At 35.2% G+C, this 25,885-nt stretch overlaps 1 protein-coding gene across 1 annotated transcript in view; it reads right to left on the bottom strand.

Annotated features, from left to right (window-relative positions):
- The window catches only part of LOC149562510 (xanthine dehydrogenase 1-like), a 205,887-nt gene that overhangs the window by 80,705 nt on the left and 99,297 nt on the right, over positions 1-25,885 (bottom strand). Inside the window, exons 8-12 of the mRNA XM_089825993.1 lie at positions 12,753-12,992; positions 12,237-12,521; positions 11,452-11,673; positions 4,450-4,611; positions 4,056-4,190 (exon numbers count right to left, since the gene is read on the bottom strand). Of these exons, the coding sequence (XP_089682119.1) occupies positions 4,056-4,190; positions 4,450-4,611; positions 11,452-11,673; positions 12,237-12,521; positions 12,753-12,992 (1,044 nt within the window). The remainder of the gene's footprint in view (positions 1-4,055; positions 4,191-4,449; positions 4,612-11,451; positions 11,674-12,236; positions 12,522-12,752; positions 12,993-25,885) is intronic.

Genomic DNA, 25,885 nt, shown 5'->3' with positions numbered 1-25,885 from the left:
CATATAGACCCGTTATCAAAGTGAGTACCAAAATGGAGGTCCGATTGTGCTCTGAATGTCCTCCCAGCGCCAACATCTTTATATCAGGTTTTAAATTTCGTCTACCATGTGTAACATACTAAACCCGACGGCACTTATTCACCTCTGCTCTCTCTCCAAGATTCACTACGGCTTGAGTATACTGGTATATAACCAAGCAGAATGGTGATGGTGTCTCTCAATGTCGAGTTGTTGCATCTGAATTACTGCCAAGTATACTAACGTCCTTGCAGATCCTCCAATCTATATAAAGTATTACTGTTATGAACCTTGACCTACTACTTCTAGGTGAGATAATCACATGTGGCAATTACTATGAGAAAACCAGATGGTTGTCCAGCCCCTGCATTCTGCTATGCATTTAGTTCTGTAGTATGATAAGGCAATGCTATTAGAACCTAGCTGGAAATGAGAATGGTACTTACGTAGGGGACTACTCTTCTTCCACGGGATGACTGACCTCTCTCCTTACCGTCCAAACTCCAACTATCCAAACAATGACCTATGTGTAGTATTAGGCTCTACGAACTTCAATCACCTTTCTGCCCTAGAGCTATAATCTCCTGAGATCAACATATCATTCAAGTCCTTAGTTCTGAAAGTGCAATGTGAGTGCTAGGTTTACGTCCAGCCTCACCTTTTTTCCTTAAAGGGTTTCGTCCTTAGGAAATATCTACTCACATTTAAGCAACCTTTAGGATTTTATAGAAATATCATATATTCATGGTAACAACCCCAATGCAAATGCATTCCTTTATAGCTTCGAAATGAGGAGAGTTACGAACAACTTAGCAATGTGGGATAAAAGACTATTTCATCTTTTAGTCACTTAAGTCATTTTGTCATAGACTTTAAATAATAAAGTACTTTATATTTTAACTTAATAAAACAAAGTGACTTTAACCTTAGAATTTCCCATTTAAAATCTCCTCAACTAAAACCAAAACTCCTGTGACTGGCTGGCATCCTATATCATATATCGTTAGCCTAACAGGATGGAAAGATAAACCAACTAGGCGCCATTATGGCTAGCGCAGAGAAGGGGACATTACAAAATACCTTAAGGAGCTTCATTTTCTATGAAACCCTAATATGCAACTATGAAGCAATGGTGTTTCCTGAGGAAGGCACACACTCAAATCAGCTGGGGAAGTTCAATACCACCAAAACTAATATCTTGACAAGGATTTTTGTCCTCAATCAACCTCTGAAGAACTCCTCTATTCATTCCAGCAGCATCCTATTACGATGGGTAAACTTCCACAATGAAAATGAGAGTCAAAATCCCTTTATGGAGGTCAATATGGCAATTTAAATTCAAATTATTTTTCCCTCAAAAAGGCCCTCTAGTATTTTCAAACAATGTATGTCAACCCTTTTTTCCCATTTCCCTAGGCATCCAACTAAGACATAACTTTATAGCATTAATAACATAAAGAAAAAATTAAAAGTTAAAACATTACATAGTAAAAATATTAAAATTATCTAAACCACTTTACGAAAAGCACCACTCAAGCATCAAATATTGAAGTTGAACATGTCAATAAGAAACTGACTTTGGAGAAACCAAAATGCCCAAAACATTACAAGGAGCATCCCTACAAAACTAAAAGCCAACTAAACTCCAAACCACCACTAGATGTAAAGAAAACTCTAAACTATGCTCTCCAAGAACAACGGTATTCTCCCAACTCACTTGTAAACATTCAAAAACCCCTAGAAACTGGCCAACACTCACAAAGACTATGGCATAGAAATGAGGGCATTAAAATCCACCCTCCCCAAAGATTGCTTGTCTTGAAGATATGTCTTCCTATAAACTTAACAATCCCTAAAATAATCTCAATGTCATTCAAGGATCCCAAATAAGTCTTAGATGTTTTGTAGCTCCATTTTCATAAAACATTATTGATAAGATTATCCTAGATCAATGATATAAAAATATTGTTATTGATGACATGGGTAGCAACAAGGATAACTCCACCATTTTCTCTTTTTTCTATATGCTTTCAGAAGGTAATGGAACTAAGCTACTTGTGTAGCTCCTGGAGTTTGGCCTAACTCTAATCCTGTTACGTCTTGTATTGAAGAAGGTGACAGTATGCAACCCTTGCTATTCACTTTCGTGTTTTATCTTCTCTATAGTATAACATATCCATAGATTCTGATGCTAGACTCATTTGGTTAACCATGAAGTGCCATGGTAACATGATCACATCATGAATGGCATTAATGACCCACCACAGTTCATTGAGTTACCCAAGAGTACATGCCCCAGAAGAAGGAAGGGTCGATGAATACATGCTAAGTAGCCAATTCGGATTCCGAAACGAATGCAGGTTCAAAATTCATCCAAATATTTTTTGGGTTAGGTTTGGGCTTGTTTTGGATTTGTCTGTATAATAACTTCTTCTTTTTTTTAAATGTATGTGTGTATACACAACAAATAAATCCATACATCACTCTGCTAATAGTAAAGCAACATAGCAAGATACATCACCATATCCATATTGCATTTCAAGGGGATATTAATTGCATCGTGCAGCCATACATACAACATGATACACTTGCTTGCTCACATGCATGGGGCATATTTCCATATCAAGGGACAGTTTGAGAATGAAAGGAATCATCAAAAGATAAGTGCAATTATTTGATTTTATTTTTTTTGGTTAGAGGATTTCTAACCAAGCTAGATCAAAAGTTGAGATTCAGATTTTAAGCCCTGGATTCAAACAATATATCACTGCTTTTTCAAAGAAATTCCTCTATAATCGTTAATTTGGACTTCACCAATCATCAATCTGGATTTCCTCTATAAGCAAGTTCTCATTTTCATTCACAAATACATAAATGACATATAACCTATCTTTTTAGCCTTTTTAGTGGTCACTTTTAGAGTTGGGAGGATCAAATAGACCAAATTAGGCAAAGAAAACACTTTTAAATAGTAAAAAAAAGTTGTTTTGAGACCAAATTCGGCCTGGGTTCAATGGCTAGGCAGCAAATTGTTCAAAATTTGCTCCAAATTCTGCCCAAGTTCCTCTAATAAAATTTGCAGAGAATCTATGGCTCTGTAGACAAATTTGGGGAGAATTTGACAAGGACTAGACTTTGTACAGAATTGCACCAAAGTTTGAGGGTTGCTGGAGAGAATCTAGTAACTTGGCCTAAATGTGTAGAAAATATGTTTCACTAAATATTTAGATACCACGAATCTTGTTGCAAATGGTCTAAATATCTTATAGCAATATTAGTTGTAGCATATTTGCAACAAAACTCAGTGACATCCCCTCCCCAATTAAAACCTCAACGTCCCCGTCCCTGAGACATTCCTGCATTGGGTACTTTGAGTACCCGAGTAACACCACCTCCGCCATTCCGCAACCACGCTACCACTGGGAGGGGTATTTGAATTTCTATATGAATTTTGATTTTTGAATATTACTATGTACTATGTTACTATGTTAAATGTTCAATGCTTCCAGTTAGTGTTGTGATTTTGATATGTTCAAGTATTTCAATTTGATATGTCATACTAAAACATCATTTCATAACTAGCATTTCAAGTTCTACATGTATAGTATACAAAACCTCATGTCATCCCGAAATCGAGGGCCTTTGTCCCCCTGTCCCAACAACTCATCCTACATACCTGAGTGTTGGTGTTAAACTACATATCTGAGGACTTCTAGGAACACATGCCCCACCAAAAAATACCTAATAGCTTTGTCTTTGAGAAAGACATTAAATGAAAAGGTACAGCATTATGAGTTTAATAGCTTGATGCCTCATTATTATGCAAGAAAAATGATTTCATTTGATAACACAGATAGCAGCACATAAATTTGCATCTCATTTCTCAACGATATCTAAGTTACAATACATTTGAAACCTAGTCAACATTAATGATTTTAAACAATAGATATAATTATTCTCAACAAATTTAATGGTAAATGAACTAAGTAAAATTAATGTAGCATAAGATATCAAGAGCTCAAGCACTTTCAACCTACCTCAGCAAATGAAGCATGATTATTTTTTGAAGCAACTGGTTCCATTCGTGATTTGATTTGCTCACAGGCTTCTAGTACTGCTGCTCCATACATGTCAGAGCTAGCTGAAGCTGCCGTAGGTGATGAATTTGGCACCTGAAAACACGTCAAATATAAAAGTGATCACCAAAGGATTTTCCTGAGTCATTTTTTTTCCTTCTTATTAAGAAATGATCCTAAAATATGCAATGCCTTTCTTTTACAGGATTTTGTTTTCTGGTTCCTCAAGTTCACAAAGAATAGCAAAAAGTGGCATGTCTAGTTAGCAAGCCATAAATTCCCCACTTCTAAGTGGCAAGGCTTCATTTTTGTATCCAACACATTTATCAACCATAAACAATAATCCTTACTCCACCTTGTCTGTGCTTGTTTCTGAAATGAAGACACAGCTCACAGGAATGTTAAAAGCTGAAGCAGCAATTTGTGCAACCTTGGTATGAAGTCCTTGTCCCATCTCAACGCCTCCATGGGTCACAAGAACTGTTCCATCTGTGTATACTTGCACCAAAGCTCCTGCCTATACCAAAACACAGAATCACACATATTTGTAATTTCAACCTTAATTCTTCTAAATTAAAAAGTGTTCTCATGGTATGATAGGCGACATATCAAATGTGAAATATTCTCAACTAAAACACTGTTTTCCGGTTTAATAAAGATAACAAAGTAAAATCCTATAATGAGATACTCAGTTTACTTGCAAAATATGCAATTGCACATTCAAGTGTACAGTTTTTGCTCCAGAAATCTTTGTTCAGTAGTCGAGTTAGTGTCCTTTTGCAGTCAAAGTTGTGAGGATTTCATCCTCATGTTCTTGAAATTCTCATAAGCAAAAGTGCTTTCTGTAGGATATTAAGAGGAAGATGGGAAAGCATGGAACAGGAAGAGAGATTGAATTAATGTTCATAGATGACAAAAAGCAGTTATACAATTATGCTTCCACAGAAGAACAAAATTGGTCAATGGAGCTCAACAATAAAAATAGTATATACATCACCAAGAAGCGAAAGGAGCTACAACAAAAACTGAAAATGCATTAATGATTGAGCCTAGCCATCTAGGCAATTGTAATTAAAGCAAGTAAACCCCAAAAGGTTATGAAGATAAATGATAAACATTGCACTACAAATAATACCAATAGTTGGAAGGGAGAACTATCATAAAAAGAGGATAGCAAATATGATAGAGACAACTACAACTACAAGTCCTAATTTGTATTTGCCTAGTTACCCCGATCCAAGTAAATTTAACAAAACAAAACATAACGATATGCATGGTAGAACAACCACGCTAAGTCTCCATTTTTGTGCCTTCCTAAGCATTAGTTATTGTCAGAGGTTAGTCTATTATCAGTGGTCCCTGTAAGCTGATCTGGTGATTACGGGAGACTTTGAGGTCATTCAAGGGTTATTCCACTGACCCTTTGGGTGTCTATTTCAATACTCTCCATCTAGTGTGGCATGCCTTACAAAGGTCTCTCAAGATCCATTTGAACACAATATTTTTAGTAAGTCACTCGGATGTTTCAATCCATGCTAACTATGTACGGTAAGTCATCTAGATGGTAAGAGGACACCACGGTCCACTATTATATCCAGAAAGTTTGCAGGGCATTTAATGGAGTTTAATGATTTAATTTAATTAATTCAAATCTAATCTAGCATTGACTTTAATATAGTTAAGTAAAATTAAATATCTTTATGTTTAAAGGGGATATAAGGGGTTAAGTTTTCAATTAATATATTACAGCATAAAGTATTTAATTATTATGCCAAATGAGATGCCAACATATGGAGGTATAAGGATATTAAAGTGACTTTATATTAATGAAGAAATTATATGAGGCCGTCAACTTATTATTATTTCCCATATGCAAGTTAAATATTAAAATATTAAGTGTGGGAATTTAAATAATGTTTTCTGAAACTTCAGTAGAAGATTATAAAAGAAGACTTGAGGAAGTAATTTGATATGCTATTATTTATTTTTCTAAGAAGTTTGGGTGTTTTGGCTTTCATTTAAACGAAATTTAAGGACAGAAATCCTTGGAGATTCTCAAATGTGTGGGTGACAACCTATAAAAATACTAAAATTGATAACTATACTTGTTTCTTTCTTTTTAAAAAATTCCCCCACTTGAAATAAATCATCAAAATCTCAAAAAAAATCAATAAAGGACTCAAGAATGGGAACAAATGCTTGCCTTAGATGCTTAAAGCTCCTTTGCGGAAGCTATCTAACACTTCACGACTGATTCTCTTTGAAAATAATCACATTGCCTTCAAAATACCAAAATCGAGATCAAATGAAAAGAGTCTAGTTGCAAACAAAATGAGATGAAAAATAATTGAATTGCCTCTATTGGGGTCGTTTTAGGGTTTAGAAGAAAAAAAAGGATAAAACATGTTATTTAGCACATGTTTATATGTAGTCTTAGTCATTTAGAGAAAAAGAAATGGGAGGTTGGGCCCACGAATGCTCATAGCGCATCCATAACCAAGTTGAGAAGTAATCAGACATTGATCAAATGTGGGATTAGTATGCAAAAAAGTATCGTGAAAGATATAATCTCCTCCAAGGGAATTCCAGTTGCCAATAATTGGGGATGATATAGGAATCTCACCCAAACCAGGATTATTATAAAGGTTTCAGAAGGATTGAGATCTGTAGCCCAAAGGCTCGGGTTGAGATGATCTTCACCTCTGGCCCCCAAACTCCTCTTGAGAATGAAATTCTTACATAACTTGTTTGTAGAAGTGACAATGTAAAACCACTATACTAAGAGATAAATCATAATTTGTTAATGACTAAATATGAGAAGATAAAGGGTTTTTAAGTCGTAGAAACACACATGTGAAGATCGGAAAAGTGTCTTTGTACTAAGAGATTGATCATAATTCATAAATGGCTACATTTGAGAAGAAAGAACCTTCCAAGGCGTAGAAACTCAGATGTAAAGATCAACAAAGCATGGCCGAAATTTCTGAAGTTAACAGATGATACCAAAATGCAAGTAATATTTTGAACTTCTATAACATAACAAACCAATTGATAAGTAGGAGATAATTTCCATAGCAAGTCAAATTGTGATATTGCTATCAGGAATTAACTGTGTGATTTTGAGTCAAACTCATTGACCCATGTTTCATGAGTAGTGATTCAACATGAATCCATCTCTCATGAGAATAAATGGAACACTTAGCACTCATTGGATCTAGGTGATGCTCACAAGGGTGAAGGTTTTGCAAATGGGGTTGCAAGTTTCGGGTTTAACCATAGAGGGAGCTCCGTAGTTAAGCACGCTCAGTCCGTAGTATTGGGATGGGTGACATCCGAGAACTCTCGACGCTTCACCCCTGTGAGTATCACCTAGATCCAATGAGTGCTAAGTGTTCCATTTATTCTCATGAGAGATGGATCCATGTTGAATCACTACTCATGAAACATGGTGTTCACCGTATGGGGTAAACGGGTTAATGCATACAGAAAAGAAACAAAAACAGTAGCACTCCTTTTATTATTCGCATCTATGTTGAAGAGATTACATAATGCTTGATGATGATTACAATGATAATCCAAAGTTGTACATATACCATTCCAAAGAACCTTCCCAAAGGGGCCTGTCGGCTACATAACAATTACCGGCGACATCAACTCGTCGGCTACACAGTATTTACCAACAACATCAACCCATCGGCTACACAATATTTACCGACATCATCCACCCCACAAGAAAAAGTCATCTCCAAATGACAATTACAAAATACTCGAGACAGATTAACAAACAGGATAAATTAACTGACTAACTATAACAAGATAGATATGTTTCTGTCACACCACTCTCACATTCATTCCGTGCCTCGTTTCGTGCCTGCATCAAACTGGTCTCCAAAATACGTTGCATCAGTAGCCTCTAGTTGCATCTGTAGCCTCTACTAACACAATATTGTCTCCTTAATCAAGCTGACCATGATAGCCACCCGTGTTGCTTCCTTTGCTTCCAACTCCTGGGTACCTTGAGCCAAGTGTCATTGTATTGCCTTCAATTGGATGATCAGCTCCTCCCGAGCTCTCTATTCATGTCCGACACCTACTCCAAGTGCCTCAAAGCGTATCACCCCTCTCGAAAGGCTTGCTCTACTGTTTTCTCCACCTCTGGTACACAAACACTGCATGCCTACAGCAGCTCCAGGTCTCATCAACAGGTCATACTTCCCACGACTGATAAACAAAGCAACTGGGGATCTAGGGGGCAATGACCCAAGTAGGGTCGAGGGGCAGTGCCCCTACCGCCAAGACCAAATTAGCCCTCCGAAACCCACACAAAACTACATGGAACACACTATTTTTGTGATTTTCTTCTAATCCCACACTCTTTTTGACAACCGCTAATCTTTTACTACCTGTTTATGTCTTTCCCTTCCATTGGCCATCATGCGTTACTCATTTTGAATTGTTTCAATCTGTCGTCGTTTTTTTTTTTTTGCTCCTTCCTCAATATCTTTCTGCTGTACGGCTACAACATTTCCTTGCTGAATGATATCTCCTCCTCTTGGCTAAGATCGAACCTATGAGACATAAACAACTATCAGCTATTTCATCAGTGGCTCCTTTATTTCGTGCTTTGGTGGTATCTGTGGCTTATAACCTTTGGTCGTACCATGTGAGGCAAGTACGGTCGTATGGTACTTGGTGTATGGATTTCTTGTTGGTTCGCATCCTTCCCTTCTATGGCACCCTACGCTTGTTCTATGTCAGTTTGCTCTTCACTGAATGGCGCCAAATGTTTACCATATGGGGTAAACGGGTTAATGCATACAAACAATAAACAAAAAACAGCAGTACTCCTTTCATTATTCGCATATGTGCTGAAGAGATTACATATAATAATTACAATGATAATCCAAAGTTGTACATATACCATTTCGAAGAACCTTCCCGAAGGGGCCCGTCGGCTACATAACAATTACCAACGACATCAACCCGTCAACTACACAATATTTACCAACAACATCAACCCATCGGCTATACAATATTTACCAACGACACATGGGTCAATGAGTTTGACTCAAAATCACACAGTTAAATCCTAATAGCAATATCACAATTTGACTTGCTATGAAAATTATCTCCTACTTATCAATTCATGAGCTTAAGGGGCTTTCTAATGAATGGTTCATAAGACACAACACTTGGTGAAGGTTTTGCAAATGGGGTTGCAAGCTTTGGGTTTAACCATGGAGGGAACTCCGTAGTTAAGCGCACTCAAGCTGGAGTAGTACTAGGATGCGTGACCAAGTCTCGATGCTTCACCCCTGTGAGCATCACCTGTATCCAATGAGTGCTAAGTGTTCCATTTATTCTCATTAGAGATGGATTCATGTCGAATCACTACTCATGGAACATGGGTCAATGAGTTTGACTCAAAATCACATAGTTAAATCTTGATAGCAATATCACAATAATAAACCAAATTTAAGAAAAGGAGTTATCAAATTTAGGGATCAAATTTGGAACCCTAGGCTAAGGGGAAAAAATGATGATCATGGGTGGCATTTTTTCATAAGTCTAATTGACAAAACGTGGGCTACACGAAAATGGAAAAAGAACCTTGGTGCTGCTCAAACATTCCACTACAGCTTCAAACTAAGAGATGAGAAAAGCAAGTGTGCACCAAAGGAGGAAACCAAGCAAAAGCTTTAAGGACTTCTTAGAGCCATAACCTTCAAGGTCACTATAGATAGAAGGAAATGTGGTAAAAGTAGATTGGCATGAAGCACGTGCATGGTCATTTTAGGGTTTAGGCAGTACAACAGTCACCAAACAAAGGAGCTTCGGTTGTTGTTAAATAATGTTTGACATAATCTTTTTCTAATTTCACTTGGCAAGGCATTTTATTTCAATTGAATTGTATGTAGTTGCTTTTTATGTTCAAGTGACAGGGTTATAATACCTTGTTATAGACAATATTGTACTATAATTTTATAAGTCTATAAGTCAGTTCTAATAGTGAGGCCAAATCATTATTAACCTTTTCTTCAATGTAATTAAATGAAATGATGTCTTACATATCATATGAAAGTTGTTCTATATGCTCGTCAAGATATTTGTATATTGCATCAAAGTTGACACATAATGCTACTTAATTGTCACTTGTTTTTTAGTCAAGTTGATGGAAACTAATTATTCTTTTGTTAATAGTATTTTAGGTCTTAATAAGCAAAAAAAAAGTCAATTGAAACAATAAAAAACTGTTGTTATTTTACTTTTTAGCCTTGCTAGCCACGAAAGAGTCTTGCCCGCAGGACTCACAAAGTTAGAAGAGTCCGTGGACTCAGTCAAGTTCAAGTAGGACTCTACAAGACTTGGTCAAGTCCAAGCCCAGAGTGAATAAAACTCTGGAGCCTTGGATCAACTTGGGACTCGTAGAGTCCTATAACTAAGGAGTATATGTATTGGTTATTTCACCAAATTGTACTGTCTAAAATAAATATTAGGGAATAAAAGAGTTGAAATTGAGTTATTAAAGATGGAATTGGAAAATCAAAAATGGTTGGATTCAAAAATAAAAGAATAAGCAATAAACTATTATCGCAACCTTGGAAAAAGTTAACTATTGATAAAACTATATTCAAGAAAGATGTAGAGATTTTGTGCCTTACAACCCTCGTGCTCTTGTTACAAAGATTGAGAGCTTGATTGGAAGAAAAAATCAAATGTATTTCCACATAAACAAAATTGATATGCTAAAAAGAAAAGTTTCGTACTTGTAACAGATTTGCATGCTAACAACCTCGTTCAAACAGAAAAATTGTATTAAATTATCAATTTTCTGATAAAGCAATTTCAACAATGGAGTGGTTATATATGAACATTCAACCAAAATTTCCAAACATTATCAAAGGTTATGTATATCAATCAACACGATCCAAGGAAACATGGTAAACTCTACTAAAACCTTTTGTATTGTCAGTATTTTTACCTCGAATAACTTTACTCATGAACGTAGCCGCAAATGATGACCTTGATGATGTTTGTGGATTTCTAAGGCAAGACTTAAATACAATATTGCAATTCATACAAACATTACTCAAGTAAATAAAGACAAATAACCTCTCGCTCTAATAATTCATCTTCACCTATATTCCATGTTTACTTTGTGCACTTAGTAGGTGTACTAATAGTACCAACATGAAGGGAAATGAATTCTACAAATTGTAAAAACCACAAAATATCACATGATTATTAAAAATTTAATAAGTTACAATTTGTCTTTCTTATCTACGTTTACAAGATTTATAATCAACAAATTAGGCAGAAGAATAAGGTAAGACAAAGAATCTGCATAAGATAATACCTGATTCATAAACTTGGTTGTGAAAGAAATACCAAACTTTGTTGGAACCATTGCAATTCCACGCTTTTTCCAACGATTCAGTAAGTTAAATTTATCAACCTCTAGGAGAGCTACATCAAAGTCACAAGATACTTTTAATGCATTCCAAACTTGCTGCAATCTACATTGTTCAAGCTTCTGACCATAATGAAGCACATGACCCTCCTTGTGGAAGTTTTGTTCCTACAATTGGATTTGCCCAAATTAGATGGCTTAGAAACATAAGTAATATCCCTCAATACATTTGCACAATCTAATAAAATTCCAATTTGGACCTTATTACATCACTGACTCATGTATTTCGTCTACTCTAGAAGCAAAATACCATGTTTCTACCATCATTATTACTGAAACAGAATAAAGAAAGAAAAGACAATCAACCCAAAATTATATATATAAAATTAAACCACAAAATACCATCTAAAAGGTTCTGAAAGAAAGAATCAAACCTAAAAGAAATTAAATATATAGCAATGTCAAAGCTATACCTATAGCTATAGCATAATTCATAAATCGCAATATAGCAGACACATAATAGATTTTGAAAAATTATGATGCTAGATTCCAAAACACTGAGGGGAATAAGTTCTATAAACCCTAACAAAAAAATAATCAAGATTTTATTAAAAATCCTAAATTACAAAAGTAGTAAAATTTTGTAAGACATCCCACACCAGGGAATTAGTATTGACATGCTTGTAGACACACAGCTGGATAAAAAGGGTGAATGAATAGATAGGAATTACCTTTATCTCTTCAGGTCTTTTTCCAAGCTCCCTAGCAATGTGTTCAATCCAGTTTTCAGTGACAAACATTCCTTGAGGTCCTCCAAACCCTCTAAATGCAGTATTACTTGGAAGATGTGTAAAGCAAACCTTACCCCTGATTCTGACATTTTCTATCACATATACATTATCAGAATGAAACATTGCACGCTCAAGGACTGCTAACGACAAATCTAATGAGTTCCCTCCATTGTTGTATATTTCTAAATCTAATGCCAACACTTTACCCTCCTCAGAAAATCCCACCTGGTAGAAACAAGAAATCCTCAGTTTCCACGAATTAATAACTTAAGGTGAACAGATATAAATATAGAAATACAAACATATTTATAAAAGAAAAATAACAGAGTACTTGTTCTATTGCTGGAAACAAAAAATTTATTCAACAAACTACTTTCTTATGGATAAATCGCAATATCAACAAAATTCAACACAAAATAATCGAAATAATGTTAGTACCAAAAATTCTCTAAATACCTTGTATTTTCCAAGAAAAGCATGCCTTTGTCCTGTGATCATCATGTCAATGTCTCTGTCAAGAGTGATCCTCACAGGCCGTCGCAAAAGGTATGATGGTACAGCAGCTGCAGCAGCTATAAATGCTGACCGTGTCTCCTTTCCACCAAAGCCACCACCTAAGCGTTTTGCCTTGCAAACTACCTTATTCATTGGTAGTCCCAAGACATGGGACACAAACTTCTGATGTTTTTGTGGAGCCTGAAAATTGAAAAAACACAAAAGAGAAGAATAATGCATTAAAAATTTATAGTACTATCTTTTCTGAAAATTAAAATTTGACAATATTTGCAGAATTAAAGAGAATAAATTTCCACAATCCATTATATCGTATAAATGCTTCTGGATTCGATTGTGTTAAGATTTTTACCATCAACGTTTCGAATCACACTACGTGATCCATCATCAGGATGAAGAGCAAGAGAAGCAACAAAACAAAGTAGGTTGCAGATAATGTTAGACCCAAAAGATAAAGGGAACAGGTAAGAAAGATGGCACACACCCCGAGGTAGTAGAAAGAAAATAAATTAAATTAAAAATAAGAAACAAGAAAAGTCAACGGGCCAAAAAGGAACAAACCCAAGGACAAAACAAACAATATTTAGTAACTAAAAAGCAACAGTTGAATAAAGGGGTGAATAATTGCAAATTAACACGAGAAGAAATAAAAAATAAAAAATAAAAGAACATTTAAATTAGAAAAAACTAAAGAGTGAGCCTCAAAAATTATATACAATACAACAAGAATATAAAAGAACAATAAAAAATCCTAAGCAAAAGATGCGAAAAGGTCAAAAAAGATGATAAATACACGCTATATATAAATACACGATATATATATATATATATATATATATATATAAGAGCCCCCTAGAAATTATATATAGACGAGATAAAATCAGAGTGAAATAGAAACAATCAAATACACAAAAGCACAAGATGAGAAAAGGGCCAACAAGAGCTCTTGCTGAGCTAGAGTCCCTGCCTTCTAAAGAAGTGAGAGCAGCCAAGAAGTTGGTATCTGTAAAGGAAATTGAAGGTGAAATAAAGACTTGAGAACAAAAAACAAATGTTTTATTATATAGAATAAATCAAGTACAAGGTAGTAAGTTGTAAACATGAAACATATTTTGTATAATAGTACGAAATTGTTATGTATGTTTTAATACTATGATGTAACCTGGAATTTGCCTGAATACAAACTGTCCAAAGACACACTTTTGTGTGACAATCTTGTGTCATAGTCTTCTATCACCATGTCTTTGTCCAAAGACACTTTTGTGTCGTAATCTTGTGTTGTAGTCTTCTATCACTATGTCTTTGTAGATATATGGTATTCCAGCATTATATACAATTAACAAAATTAGTGCTTGAAATTAAGATATGAAAAGAGAATTTTACTTATTAGCCAAAATACAAGTACCATTTTTTATAATATTATTATTAGAAAATTTTGAAAAAAAGACCTATTATATAAAATATCCATATATCTAAAGTTCTTATTTATAAATTTTCATCTTAATTTATTATATTAATTCTTACTTACTTACATACATACATACATATAAAATTTTAACAAGGCAAGTATACGTCCAATTTATTATATTAATAACATTAACTATGTGTGTGTGTGTGTGTTCTGAATCTCATTCTTTATAAATAACAATGTGGAAAAGGAATGCCTTTTGTAAAGATCTTAATAATTCAAATTGTCTCTCTTAAATCATTTTTAAAAATATATTCTTAGATTCCTCTTACTTTAATGTGAGTGAGTTTTTTTTAATGTTTTGTTCCTTAGAGGCTTTTTCTTTGTTTGTTTATTGTTCAAAATACAGAAGTAGAGCTTCTAATGCTGAAATATGATATCGAGTGCCTCCCAAATTCAAGCTTGGACAACATAAGAAGGAAAAACTATGCATCCAACTCCTATTATCTTTTTTGAAGACGTTTTCTATGTTAGATTTTTTAATTGATTCAATGAGCCGGCCTAGTCCCTTATTACAAATTAAAATCATTCACTCTCTAAAAGAGACACGCTAAACAAAAGCCACATATGTTGGAGGCAAGCTATCAAACATTACACGTGCCTTCTTTGTGCTTCCAAACTTTGCATGTTTTTCTATCAAATCAAATAGAAATGACATCTTATCTCATTTTCTACGATTTTGATTTTGTTTTGCTTGTTGAAGGGTTGCAAGTTGCAAGACTATTTATTGCAAAGAAGGTCTGTATTTTGTTTGTTTCTTCACATGTCTAGCTTGATCAAGGGTTTGATCTATAAATAATTCCTCTTCCACTGTAGGAATATAGTTCTTTTTGTTCATTCAATAGATTTGCCCCTCAAATACCCAAACCATTATGAGTAACCCAATGAATTTATAACACATTCTAGTCAAGTCTCAGAGCCTACCCTCCTTTGCAATACATGAAGTATAGTCAAGCACTAGAGCCAAGTCATTGTCTCAACATTAAGCAAAATCATCTTTGACACAAATTTGATGTGCAAAAGTTAGGTGGACAAAAAATTCTATCAGCCATGGATGACGACCATAAAAGATTCAGTGCCTTGAATCTTCAAGAATTATTGCTAGATTTTGGGCCAGATTATGCATGCCTATTAGTTGGGGAAGGAAGAAATGTGTCCTTTAATTTATGAGTTTTCCAAAGCCTATGAGGAATCTAGAAACATGAGCTTATAGCTTCATCAACATGGGCTTATAGCTTCATCATTTCTGTTAAGTATTACTGTCATTAGTATATGACAGTATTAGAATAAGATTCAATTTTTCCTAGTAAGTGCAGTTGTGCATTGCAGAGGTATTTGTTAAAAAAAAAATTGTTGTTTTTTCTGAATTGTGGGAAAACACCCAAAAGTATAAAGTAAATCATGTTAAAATGCTCGGCTAAATTTCAAGCCATTAACAACATTCAAAAACATACTTAAAAAACTTACAATTTTGTGAAACTTAAAAAGCTTACAATTTTGTGAAATAGATTGTGAAATGCCAAAAAATTCTATTGTTCTGTTGATTCTATGCCTCAAATCAGATTTCCAATTCAATATGCCCAAATTGCAGACAATACAATGGGCAAGAAGAAGATACATTAATAATGGGTTCGGAAGGAAGGTTCGAGTAAAGCTGCAAGGATAAGCGACAATTAATTGTCTGTCAGAGCACTGCCTCTTTTTTCCCCATTTTTTGGGACCAAAAAAATGAAATAAACCCTAGCAAATTAGCTATCAACCAATGAGAAAATAGGAATTTGCATATCATAATTGATTTTAAAAATCTAACCTTAAAAGCTTTAGATTACTATATTTGTTTTTAATATAAACTAATTCTGACAGGGCTAACAAAAACATTAGTTCCTGGGACTAACAAGCTTGCTTATATATATATATATATATATATATATATATATATATTATATTATACATATATATAATATATATGTATATGTAAAATATATATATTTTAAATATATCTATAATATATATATATAATATATATATTATACATACATACATATATACACACACACACACACACACACACACACACACATATATATACATACATACATATATATATATATATATAAACTAAACAAATAAAAATAAAAATGTTAGTTTAATACTAAGTATGAGTGTGTGTGTTAATACTGTGTATGGGCTATATATATATATAATCTAACCAAAAAATAATAAAATAAATGTGTGTGCAATATGAGTGCATGAGAATAAATGAGAAAAAGGATATATTTATATGCATTATATGTAAAAATATGTGACCATGTGTAAAAGAGTAAAAAGGCCTATAAGAATATTGATATAAGTACGAATAAATACATATATATGCAGGAGTATGTATATATATAAAGAAAAAATGATAAAGAAAGAAAAATTGAATACAATATCTTTATATATAAATAAATGCAAAAGTGTATATGCATAAGTATATATGCGTGCATGTGTGTGTGTGTCTCTATATATATATATATATATATATAAACGTATATCAATCTAAATAAATGTGCGTTAATACATAACTATATGTGTGTGCATATATATGCCATGCATATATTTGCATATATTATATATTCATATATAATGTATGCGAATATATGCATAATGTATATATGTGAATCCATATATATATATACCTATTTGTATTTATATATGAGCGCACGTATCCAACTATATAAATGAATATACAAGCAAAATAAGAGTGAACACAATAAAGAGACACAGACGTGGCAAAGAAACAAGGAGGAAAAGAAAAGAAAGAAAGAAAGAAAGGAAGAAAAGAAAGAAATCACACAAACAAAAGAAACCAAAACACTAGAAGAACACCCAAGCCCAAGCTAACCACAAGGTGGAGTGTAAGAAGTGCACCCTAAGGAGCTAAAGGGGGTTGCTAAACGACAACTAGACCAAGACTCCTGAACAAACCCCTACAGCACGAACAAGAAGAGCCACCCCATAAGCAAGAACTAATAAGAAAAGAAGAACCAAAGAGGAACCAAAAAACCCCAACAAGGCAGAAGGTGAGGAGTGAACCACCCGAAGCACCAAGGGAACCGGAAAAACACCTGGAGGAAGGGGAGCAAACAAGCAGGAGGGAGAGGGGGGGAAGAAAGAGGAAGGTCAACAAACGTGATGTTGGTCTCTGTCCTGCGAGGCCAACATTGGTTGCCACGAGGGGTTAAGGATCCAACCATCATCACGATTAAGGTTTATGGGGTGTTTGTAAATCTTGATAGCTTCTAAGAGCTTCGTTTTAAAGTAGTTGTCCTCCTTGGCTAGGACCTGAGTGTCTTCCAAGCAAATGTGATGCTTGGTCGAGAAGGAGTGCACCGCTAAGGCCGATTTGCACACTCTGTCGTGTCTAATGTCGGCAACGTGCTCTTTGATCCGAGTGTGGAATGAGCGGCCTGTTTCGCCAATATAAGGTGTGCCATAGGAGCAAACCACTTTGTAGACTCCTGAGTTAGAAAAACTGTCTCTAGAGTCCTTGATTGTCGGGACATGGTCTCTAAGCTTGGAGAGGGGTTTGAAGGCTACACGCAGACCTTTCTTAGTCAAGTTCTTGGAAATTTTGTGGGAAAGGCCTTCCACAAAGGGGAGCGAGGCATTCACCACCAGAGGGGGAGGAGAAGGTTTGGGAACAGAGAGGGAATGGTAGAAGGACTTGGCTTGGTTGGGAGCCCTAGATATTTGTCTAGGGGAATATCCATTGAACCTAAAGACTTTGCGAAGGTGGTCGAGCTCAAGGCTTAAGTAATCATTATCACAAATTATGTAGGCTCTCAAAGCAAGGGTCTTGAGAATGCACAATTTTTGGCCGGGATGGTGGTGGGAGGAGTGTATGTGCAATTTTGTGTGAGTCGCCTTTCTAAACACACAACGACCAAGGGAGTTGTCAAATTTTTTGATGAGTAGAACATCAAGGAAAGGCAATCGATTATCACACTCTAGCTCCTTGGTGAAGGAGATACTAGGCGCTAAGTTATTGATGTGTTGTTAGAGCTCCTCTAATCTGTCAAGCGCATGAGGCCAACACACATTAGTATCATCAACATAACGCTTCCACCACTTAGGTCGAACAGGGAGCGTTCGAAGGGCCAACTGTTCGAAATGTTCCATATAAAGGTTGGCAACGACCGGGAGAGAGGGGAACCCATGGCCACCCTGTCCACTTGCTCGTATATGACACCTTGGAAGGAGAAGAAAGTGGATCTGAGGCACAACTCAACCAAACTAGCGATCTCTGAATTGGTCTTATGCTTCATTATTTCAATTGCATCGGGAATTGGGACATTAGTGTAGAGAGAGACAACATCGAAACTCACCAAGACATCATTACTATCAAGATAAGCGTCCTTGATGAATTCGATAAATTGGGTCGAGTCTTTGACAAAGGAATCAGATTTGCCAACCAAGGGCGAGATTAATTTGGCCAGATGGGCAGCAAGAGGGTACATGGGGGAGCCTATGGTGTCAACGATTGGTTGCAAGGGAATACCCTCGTGAATTTTTGGGACACCATAGATGTGGGGGGTGACTTCTCTAGAAGGAACTAACCCCTTTTTGATGTTAGCATCAAAGGATGAGGCCAGGACACTGGCTTTAACTTTTTTCAAAATTTTGGCACAAGGGGAGCGGGACAAGGTTTTGTAGCTACGAGAATCAGCCAGAAGGTCAAGCATCTTAGCCACATAATCTTGTTTGTTCATGATGACTGTGGCATTACCTTTGTCCGCTTTGGTGCTAAGTCAATGTGACGCAAAAAACTTTTGAACGAAATGAACTCCGCTTTGGGGATGTTGCGCCTAGGAGGTTTGGCACGCCTTAAAGCCACTACATAGTCCTGTCTAATTTCTTCAGCAGCATCATAGGGGAGAGCACGGATGGCATTCTCAGTCTCCACAAGAAAGTCAAGATGCATAATGGAATGAGGTGCCACCACAAAATTAAGAACCCGTTTCAAGAGGTTAAAAGAATGGGGGTCAAGGTTAGCATTCGATAAGTTCACGACGAATTTGCTGTCCCAATTATGCACCAAATTAGACGAGCGAGAAGAAGGGTAGGGCGGGACACCCACTAAGGAGACCGAGGAGGGGGACGGGGACAAAGGAAAAGAAGTTAACTCCTTCCCCACAAACCCACTCCATCGGTGAGTACGAGAGGGGCCCGAGGCAGGTGAAGGGACGAGGCTAGAAACGAGAGGCAGACTCTGACTACGGCGGCTAGAAGTAGCAAGTGTCGGCAGGTCAAGGGTGGCGGGCTTACACGACTCAAGGGTCGCATCATTGGGTGGCGCCATGTCAAGAGGGGCTCGAGATTCAACAGCTAACTTGGAGACATTAATGCCGCCATTAATGGAAGACGTGACATACAATGGAAGCGTAGAAGGAATACCAAAAGAAGTAGACATACCTAGGCTAGCAAGAGAGGAGCCGTTGAAGGAATTGGACCATTGTGAAACTATTGTCTGCATAGGGGGGTCTCGATGGTCCAACAGAGATGGAGAGCTGAGCCTTGGCGCTGCCTTAAGACTAGAGGGAGGAGAGAAGGGTGGCGAGCGCTTGATCCCCTAAGGAGAAGAACAGGAAAGTCGCCAACTAGCTGAATCCGGCCCATGGTTTATGCCAACAAAAACGTGAGTCCGAAGAGGAATGCCTTGCGAAGTGGAGGTCCTGCGAATATGACTAGTTGCTAGGTTCGGCATGGGCTCATTGAGCGCATGGTCTTGTGCCCATGGACGCTAGACGGTTGAAAGAGACTGTCGAGAGCTGCAAGTTCCTTGACAACAATGTGCCTTGTGTGCCATCATCTCAAATTTTCTTTTTTGCCTGCTGATACATTCCTTTTGACGTCCCAATGCCTTGGTATGCGATGAAGTGTCAAGTCAATTCTAGAGATCTTGCCGCAAGGAACAAGCGAGCTCTAGATGTAGGGGGAGCAGTCTGGCATTGAGATGATTAATAGATCTTCTCGTGGACTGAATAACACATCTAAGAAGGGAAAGACTTGCACGCAGGAAAATTTTCTTGGTGTACGCATCCCATAGGTGGTGTTTAATCATGACAAAGGAGGGGATCAACTGAGGGTCCCTACATCTTTTGAGAAAAGCCAAATCTGCAACCTTTTTCATAAGTTTAATCTGTAGCAACTCAAGCCTCTTGGATTTGAAACATATTTGCAGAGGTAATTTCCTTAGCATATTGATGTAATAAATTTTTAAAACTAAGCCTTAAAATCCTACGAGATGCACTCCTGGGCAACAATCCCGGCAAACAAAATTGGAAATAGTCCCAAGAAAAGTTAATGCATAAATGATAACAATGTCTGAATAGACAATGCCCCATCGAATTTTGCAGCTTTTGTATTCCTGTTAATCAACCTTTCATATACTGAAGTCATTATCCTTCAGTTTGACAGCTTACTTAAAGTTGCACAAATAGATGCAAGAAGTACCAGATTAGAGATTTGTTTCCAAGTCATTGAATAATGACCACTGAACTTGACATTGATGGAGCTCTTATGTCATGGCCCCTCTAGGCTACTCCTTAAAAATCTTCATATACTTATAGATAATTTGTTAAGTATGACATGTGATCTTATTATCAAGTTTTATTTAATTTTTTATTTCTTAGAAGAGACTTATTTAGATTTTTTTTTTTTTTAATATTTAAATGTGCTTATGTAGAGGTAAATTATTTATAATTTTCATAAATATTTAATGTGCTTCCTTTTAAGTAAATTGTGTAACTGTTTAATGAGTTTTTTTTAGAAATGATTATTTAAATATTTCACGAATAATTAAGTTCCTAGAATATTTAATTTGATTTTTGTGAAAAATGAAATATTTAAATATTTTGCAATATTTAATTTGGTCTCTTAAGAATTAAATATCTTTGCAAATTTTAATTAGATTTCTTTAATATATGGTTACCTAAACATTTTGCAATGTTTAAATTAGTGATTCTTCTAGATGATATTTAATAATTCTTGCATCTTATAATATTGATAATTGATAAGTTCTGGAATTGAAAAGAATTTCCAATGAGAACGTTTGGAACAACTTAATTTAATTGGATTTTATTTAATTAAATAATTGATTTAATGGATAGAACATTATTTCACCATCACTCATTATTATAATAAATATTAAAATTTAAAATCAAAATAAAATTTACCTTGGTAGACTTCCCAACCAAGTCCACGATAAATGTTTATCAAGTTTTCAAATAATTCATAATATTTACCTTATAGAATTATTGAATTAAAAAAAATTTTAAAAAGAAAAAAAAGAAAAGGGAAAATAGTTAAATCACAAAAAAATGATTATAAAGTAATTAATGGTCACTTAGTGTTAAGAAGTTAGCTTGTGTGAAATTGAATCTATATTGTTTATGTCTATCCTCAAGTTAATATTACATAACTGATTCATTAATTGTATATATATATATATATATATATATATATATATATATATATCTTATCATTATTATTATTATATATACTTAAGATTATATTAGGAATCAGTTTGTATGTAATCCAATTGCTGATAGCATACTATCCTCACGTAAGACTTTATTATCGGCAAGTAATAATTGTTATCGGCAGGTAATAATTGTTATTCTTACCAATCATCATGAGTGGGTTCTTTGTTAACAACAGTCCATAACTAATACAAACCATCGTGGCTGTCGTGCCTGATGTCATCGCAACTATTCAAAGAGACTATTCACCATGACCTCTCCTTTATATGCACACATATAAGTAAAGGTTTGTGATGAGAACTTGATCAATAACTAAGGCAATCATACTCTCTCATCGTAGATTATTATCAGTTTCATTTTTGTTTTCTTCCTTCGAAATACTTATCTCATTCTATAGTCAATATAAAGGAATATATACAGTCCACACTGTAAATCAAATTCAGCATTATCAAGATAAATTGAAATTGAGATTTACGCCAATTAGAAGACCTCAGCATATTAAAACTTTACATGGTATCAAAGCCAAATTGGTAGAGAAATCTCAAATTTCGACCAAAGGAAGAAATAATGGCAAATAACGTTAGAGTGGAAGATAGACTGGAAGGTGCATCAAATTTTTTCTCTTGAAAAACCCGTATTATTACAATTCTGGAAGAACTGGAACTTGAAGACTACATTGAAAAAGATCTCCCAATACCTCAAGATGAAACCGGAAAACTCACCTAGAAAAGACGTAATAATAAAGCAAGGAAAATCATTGTTGATTCAGTTAAAGATCACATCCTTCCTTCTATATCAGAGATCAAAAGTGCATATGAAGTATTCAAGACCATAAAAAATACATTTGAGATAGATAACTCAAGTAGGCTAATCACCTTAAAATCTCAATTATTGAATATTAAAATGGAAAAAGGAGATTCTATTCACTCTTACTTTGAGAAAATTTATGAAACGAAGAAACAATTATCTTCCATTGGAAACAAAATAGAAGATCAAGAACTTTCATTAATAGCTCTGAGAGGGCTTCCAATGTCTTGGGATACCTCCATACAAGTAGTAAGTAGAACTTCAATTCCTACGTTTGATCAATTGAAAAATGAATGCATAGCAGAAGAATCAAGATTAATCTCCAGAGGGATCACTTCAAATCAAGAGGGAGAGAATCAAGCTCTTCACACTATCTTGAATAAACGTAAGAAAAAATTCAATAATAATAAAAAGAATTTTAATAAAGATCATTCTCATGTTAAGTGTTATAAGTGTGAGAAGATAGGACACACCTTCAAAAACTATCCAGAGAGAGAAAATTCTAGCCTCTATTGCTGAAACAAAAGAAAATGAAAATCAACTACACTATTCCGCACTTTCAAGTTAAGTAAACTCAAATAAAGAAGCTTGGATCGTAGACAGTGGTGCATCCTATCACATCTCTGGATTCAAAGATATGTTTGATATATTTGGAACTTATATCACTGAAGGAGTTACAATTGGAGACAACTCTACCTATCCTATAAAAGGTATTGGAACCTGTTCTATAAAATTAAAAGATGGAACTACACTTAATCTTAAAGATGTTTTGTTTGTACCAGGCATAAAGAGAAACTTAATTTCTATCTCAAGTCTAACCGATCATGGATATCATGTCACCTTCAACAAAGACAAAGTACTATACTGGCCTAATAACTCAAATATGAAAAGTGCTATTATCATAGGGTCCAGATTTGGAACATTATATAGATTAAGCAATATTCAAACTCAAGCCCTTAGTCTTGAAACATCTAATGTTAATGAAGTATGGCATAGACGACTTGGGCACATTGGGTTTAGTTCACTTCCTAATTTAGATAAGATCAATTCTGGTACTCCTAAACTAGACTCATCTTATATAGGAACTTGCAAAGGGTGTGCTCTAGGGAAAATCATAAAACAACCTTTTCCCTCTAGTGAACATAAGTCAAAATCAGTCTTGGAACTAGTCCACTCAAACCTTTGTGGACCCATGCCCACACCATCTCTAGGAGGGTTCCTTTATTACATATCCTTCATTGATGATTTTTCTAGGAAGACCTAGATCTATTTCTTGAAAGTCAAAGAATCAAATGAAGTTCTATCAAAATTCAAAACCTTCAGAGCATTAGTAGAAAATCAGACAAGTAAAAGGATTAAAACATTAAGATCAGACAATAGAGGAGAATATACATCTGATATCTTCAAAAGGTTTGGTAATTCTGTTGGGATTAAGAGGGAGTATACAGTACCTTATAATCCTCAACAAAATGAAGTCGCAGAAAGAAAAAATAGAACCATCATTGAAGCTACAAAAGCTATGTTACATGATCAAAATATGCATGTCTCATTTTGGGCAGAAGCCTCTAAGGCTGTAGTATACATTCAAAACAGATGTCCACATTCAATTCTAAAGAATACCACACCTGAAGAAGTCTTCTCAGGGACCAAACCAGATCTAAGTCATCTTAGAATATTCGGATGTCTAGTATATATTGACATACGCAAAGAAAAGAAGACTTAACTTGAACCTTCTGGGAAGAGAGGTATATTTATAGGATATAGTGAAAATTCCAAGGGTTATAGAATTTATATTCCTGGACAATGATCAATTGAAATAAGTAGAGATGTAATTTTTGAAGAGGACTCTGCTTTAAAACTTTCAACCAGCATAGAAGATGAACCAATCTCAGATGATGAGGAAATTAGACAAACTGAAAATCAAAGGGAGCACACACCTAAAGAGAGAGAATCAAATATAACTAATGGGAAGAAAAGACTATTATGGGCAAGGAAGACGCTTGAAGAAACCAATGTGGAACCAGATGACATCTCAAAAGAAAACAAGAAAACTCGAAATCAATCATGTTACACTGCTCTTATAACTGAGCTAAACAAAACTTAACCATCAACAGCTGAAGAAGCCCTAAAATCACAAGAGTGGAAAGATGCCATGATAGAAGAATACAATTCCATAATTCAGAATGATGTTTGGGATATTGTAACTAGGCCTAAAGACAAAAGAGTTGTATCTTCAAAATGGTTATACAAAATCAAATACGCCACTAATGGAAGTATTGAAAAACACAAAGCTAGATTTGTTGCTCGAGGATTTTCTCAAAAAGATGGCATTGACTATGAAGAAACTTTTGCTCCAGTAGCTCATTACACTTCTATAAGAACAATTTTTGCAATTGCAACATCAAAAGGATGGAAGATTCATCAAATGGATGTAAAAACTGCTTTGCTAAATGGGGTCTGGGATCATTAATGAAGAAGTCTACATAGAACAACCTAAAGGGTTGATCATAAAAGATAAATAATTGTATGTATGTAAACTCAAGAAAGCACTCTATGGTCTCAAACAGGCTCCTTGAGCTTGGTATGAAAGGACACACACTTATCTATCCAAACTAGATACTCAAAAAATGAAGCTAACTCAAACATATATTTCAAAACCTCAAATGATGAGATGGTAATACTTGTTCTCTACGTTGATGACTTGCTAATCACAGGTGATGATAAATTAATTGAAAAATGTAAACAAGATCTGATAGCTGAATTTGAAATGAAAGATTTAGGGTTACTACACTACTTCTCGAGATTAGAAGTAAATCAGAAGAAAGACTACATTTTCTTACATCAAGGAAAGTACTCTCAAGATATTTTGCCTAGATTTGGAATGATGGATAGTAAGCCCTTATCTACTCCTATGGAAACAAACTTACACAAGCTAAAAGAAGAAGCAGCAAAATCTGAGGACATTGATTCTACTCTCTTCAGACAAATAATTGGATCCCTTATGTATCTTGTGAATACCAGACCCGACATATGCTATGCTACAAATGTTCTTAGTTATTTTATGTGTAAACCTAAGAAGATTCATCTTATGGCTGCAAAACATATATTAAGATATTTACAAGGATCTATTGGCTTTGGATTAAAGTATGAAAACATTGAGATAAATCTGGAAGGATATACTGACTCAGATTGAGCAGGTTGCTCTTCTAACCGCAAAAGCACTACAGGTTGTTGCTTCAGTCTTGGGTCAGCAATGATATCTTGGTTCAGCAAAAAAC

Source organism: Cupressus sempervirens, chromosome 4, assembly GCF_028749045.1.
Source record: "Cupressus sempervirens isolate cs-2001-9-10 chromosome 4, ASM2874904v1, whole genome shotgun sequence".
NCBI classification, from domain to species: domain Eukaryota; kingdom Viridiplantae; phylum Streptophyta; class Pinopsida; order Cupressales; family Cupressaceae; genus Cupressus; species Cupressus sempervirens.
The sequence above is the reverse complement of the archived record's forward strand: the minus strand, read 5'-3'. Positions and strand labels throughout refer to the sequence as shown.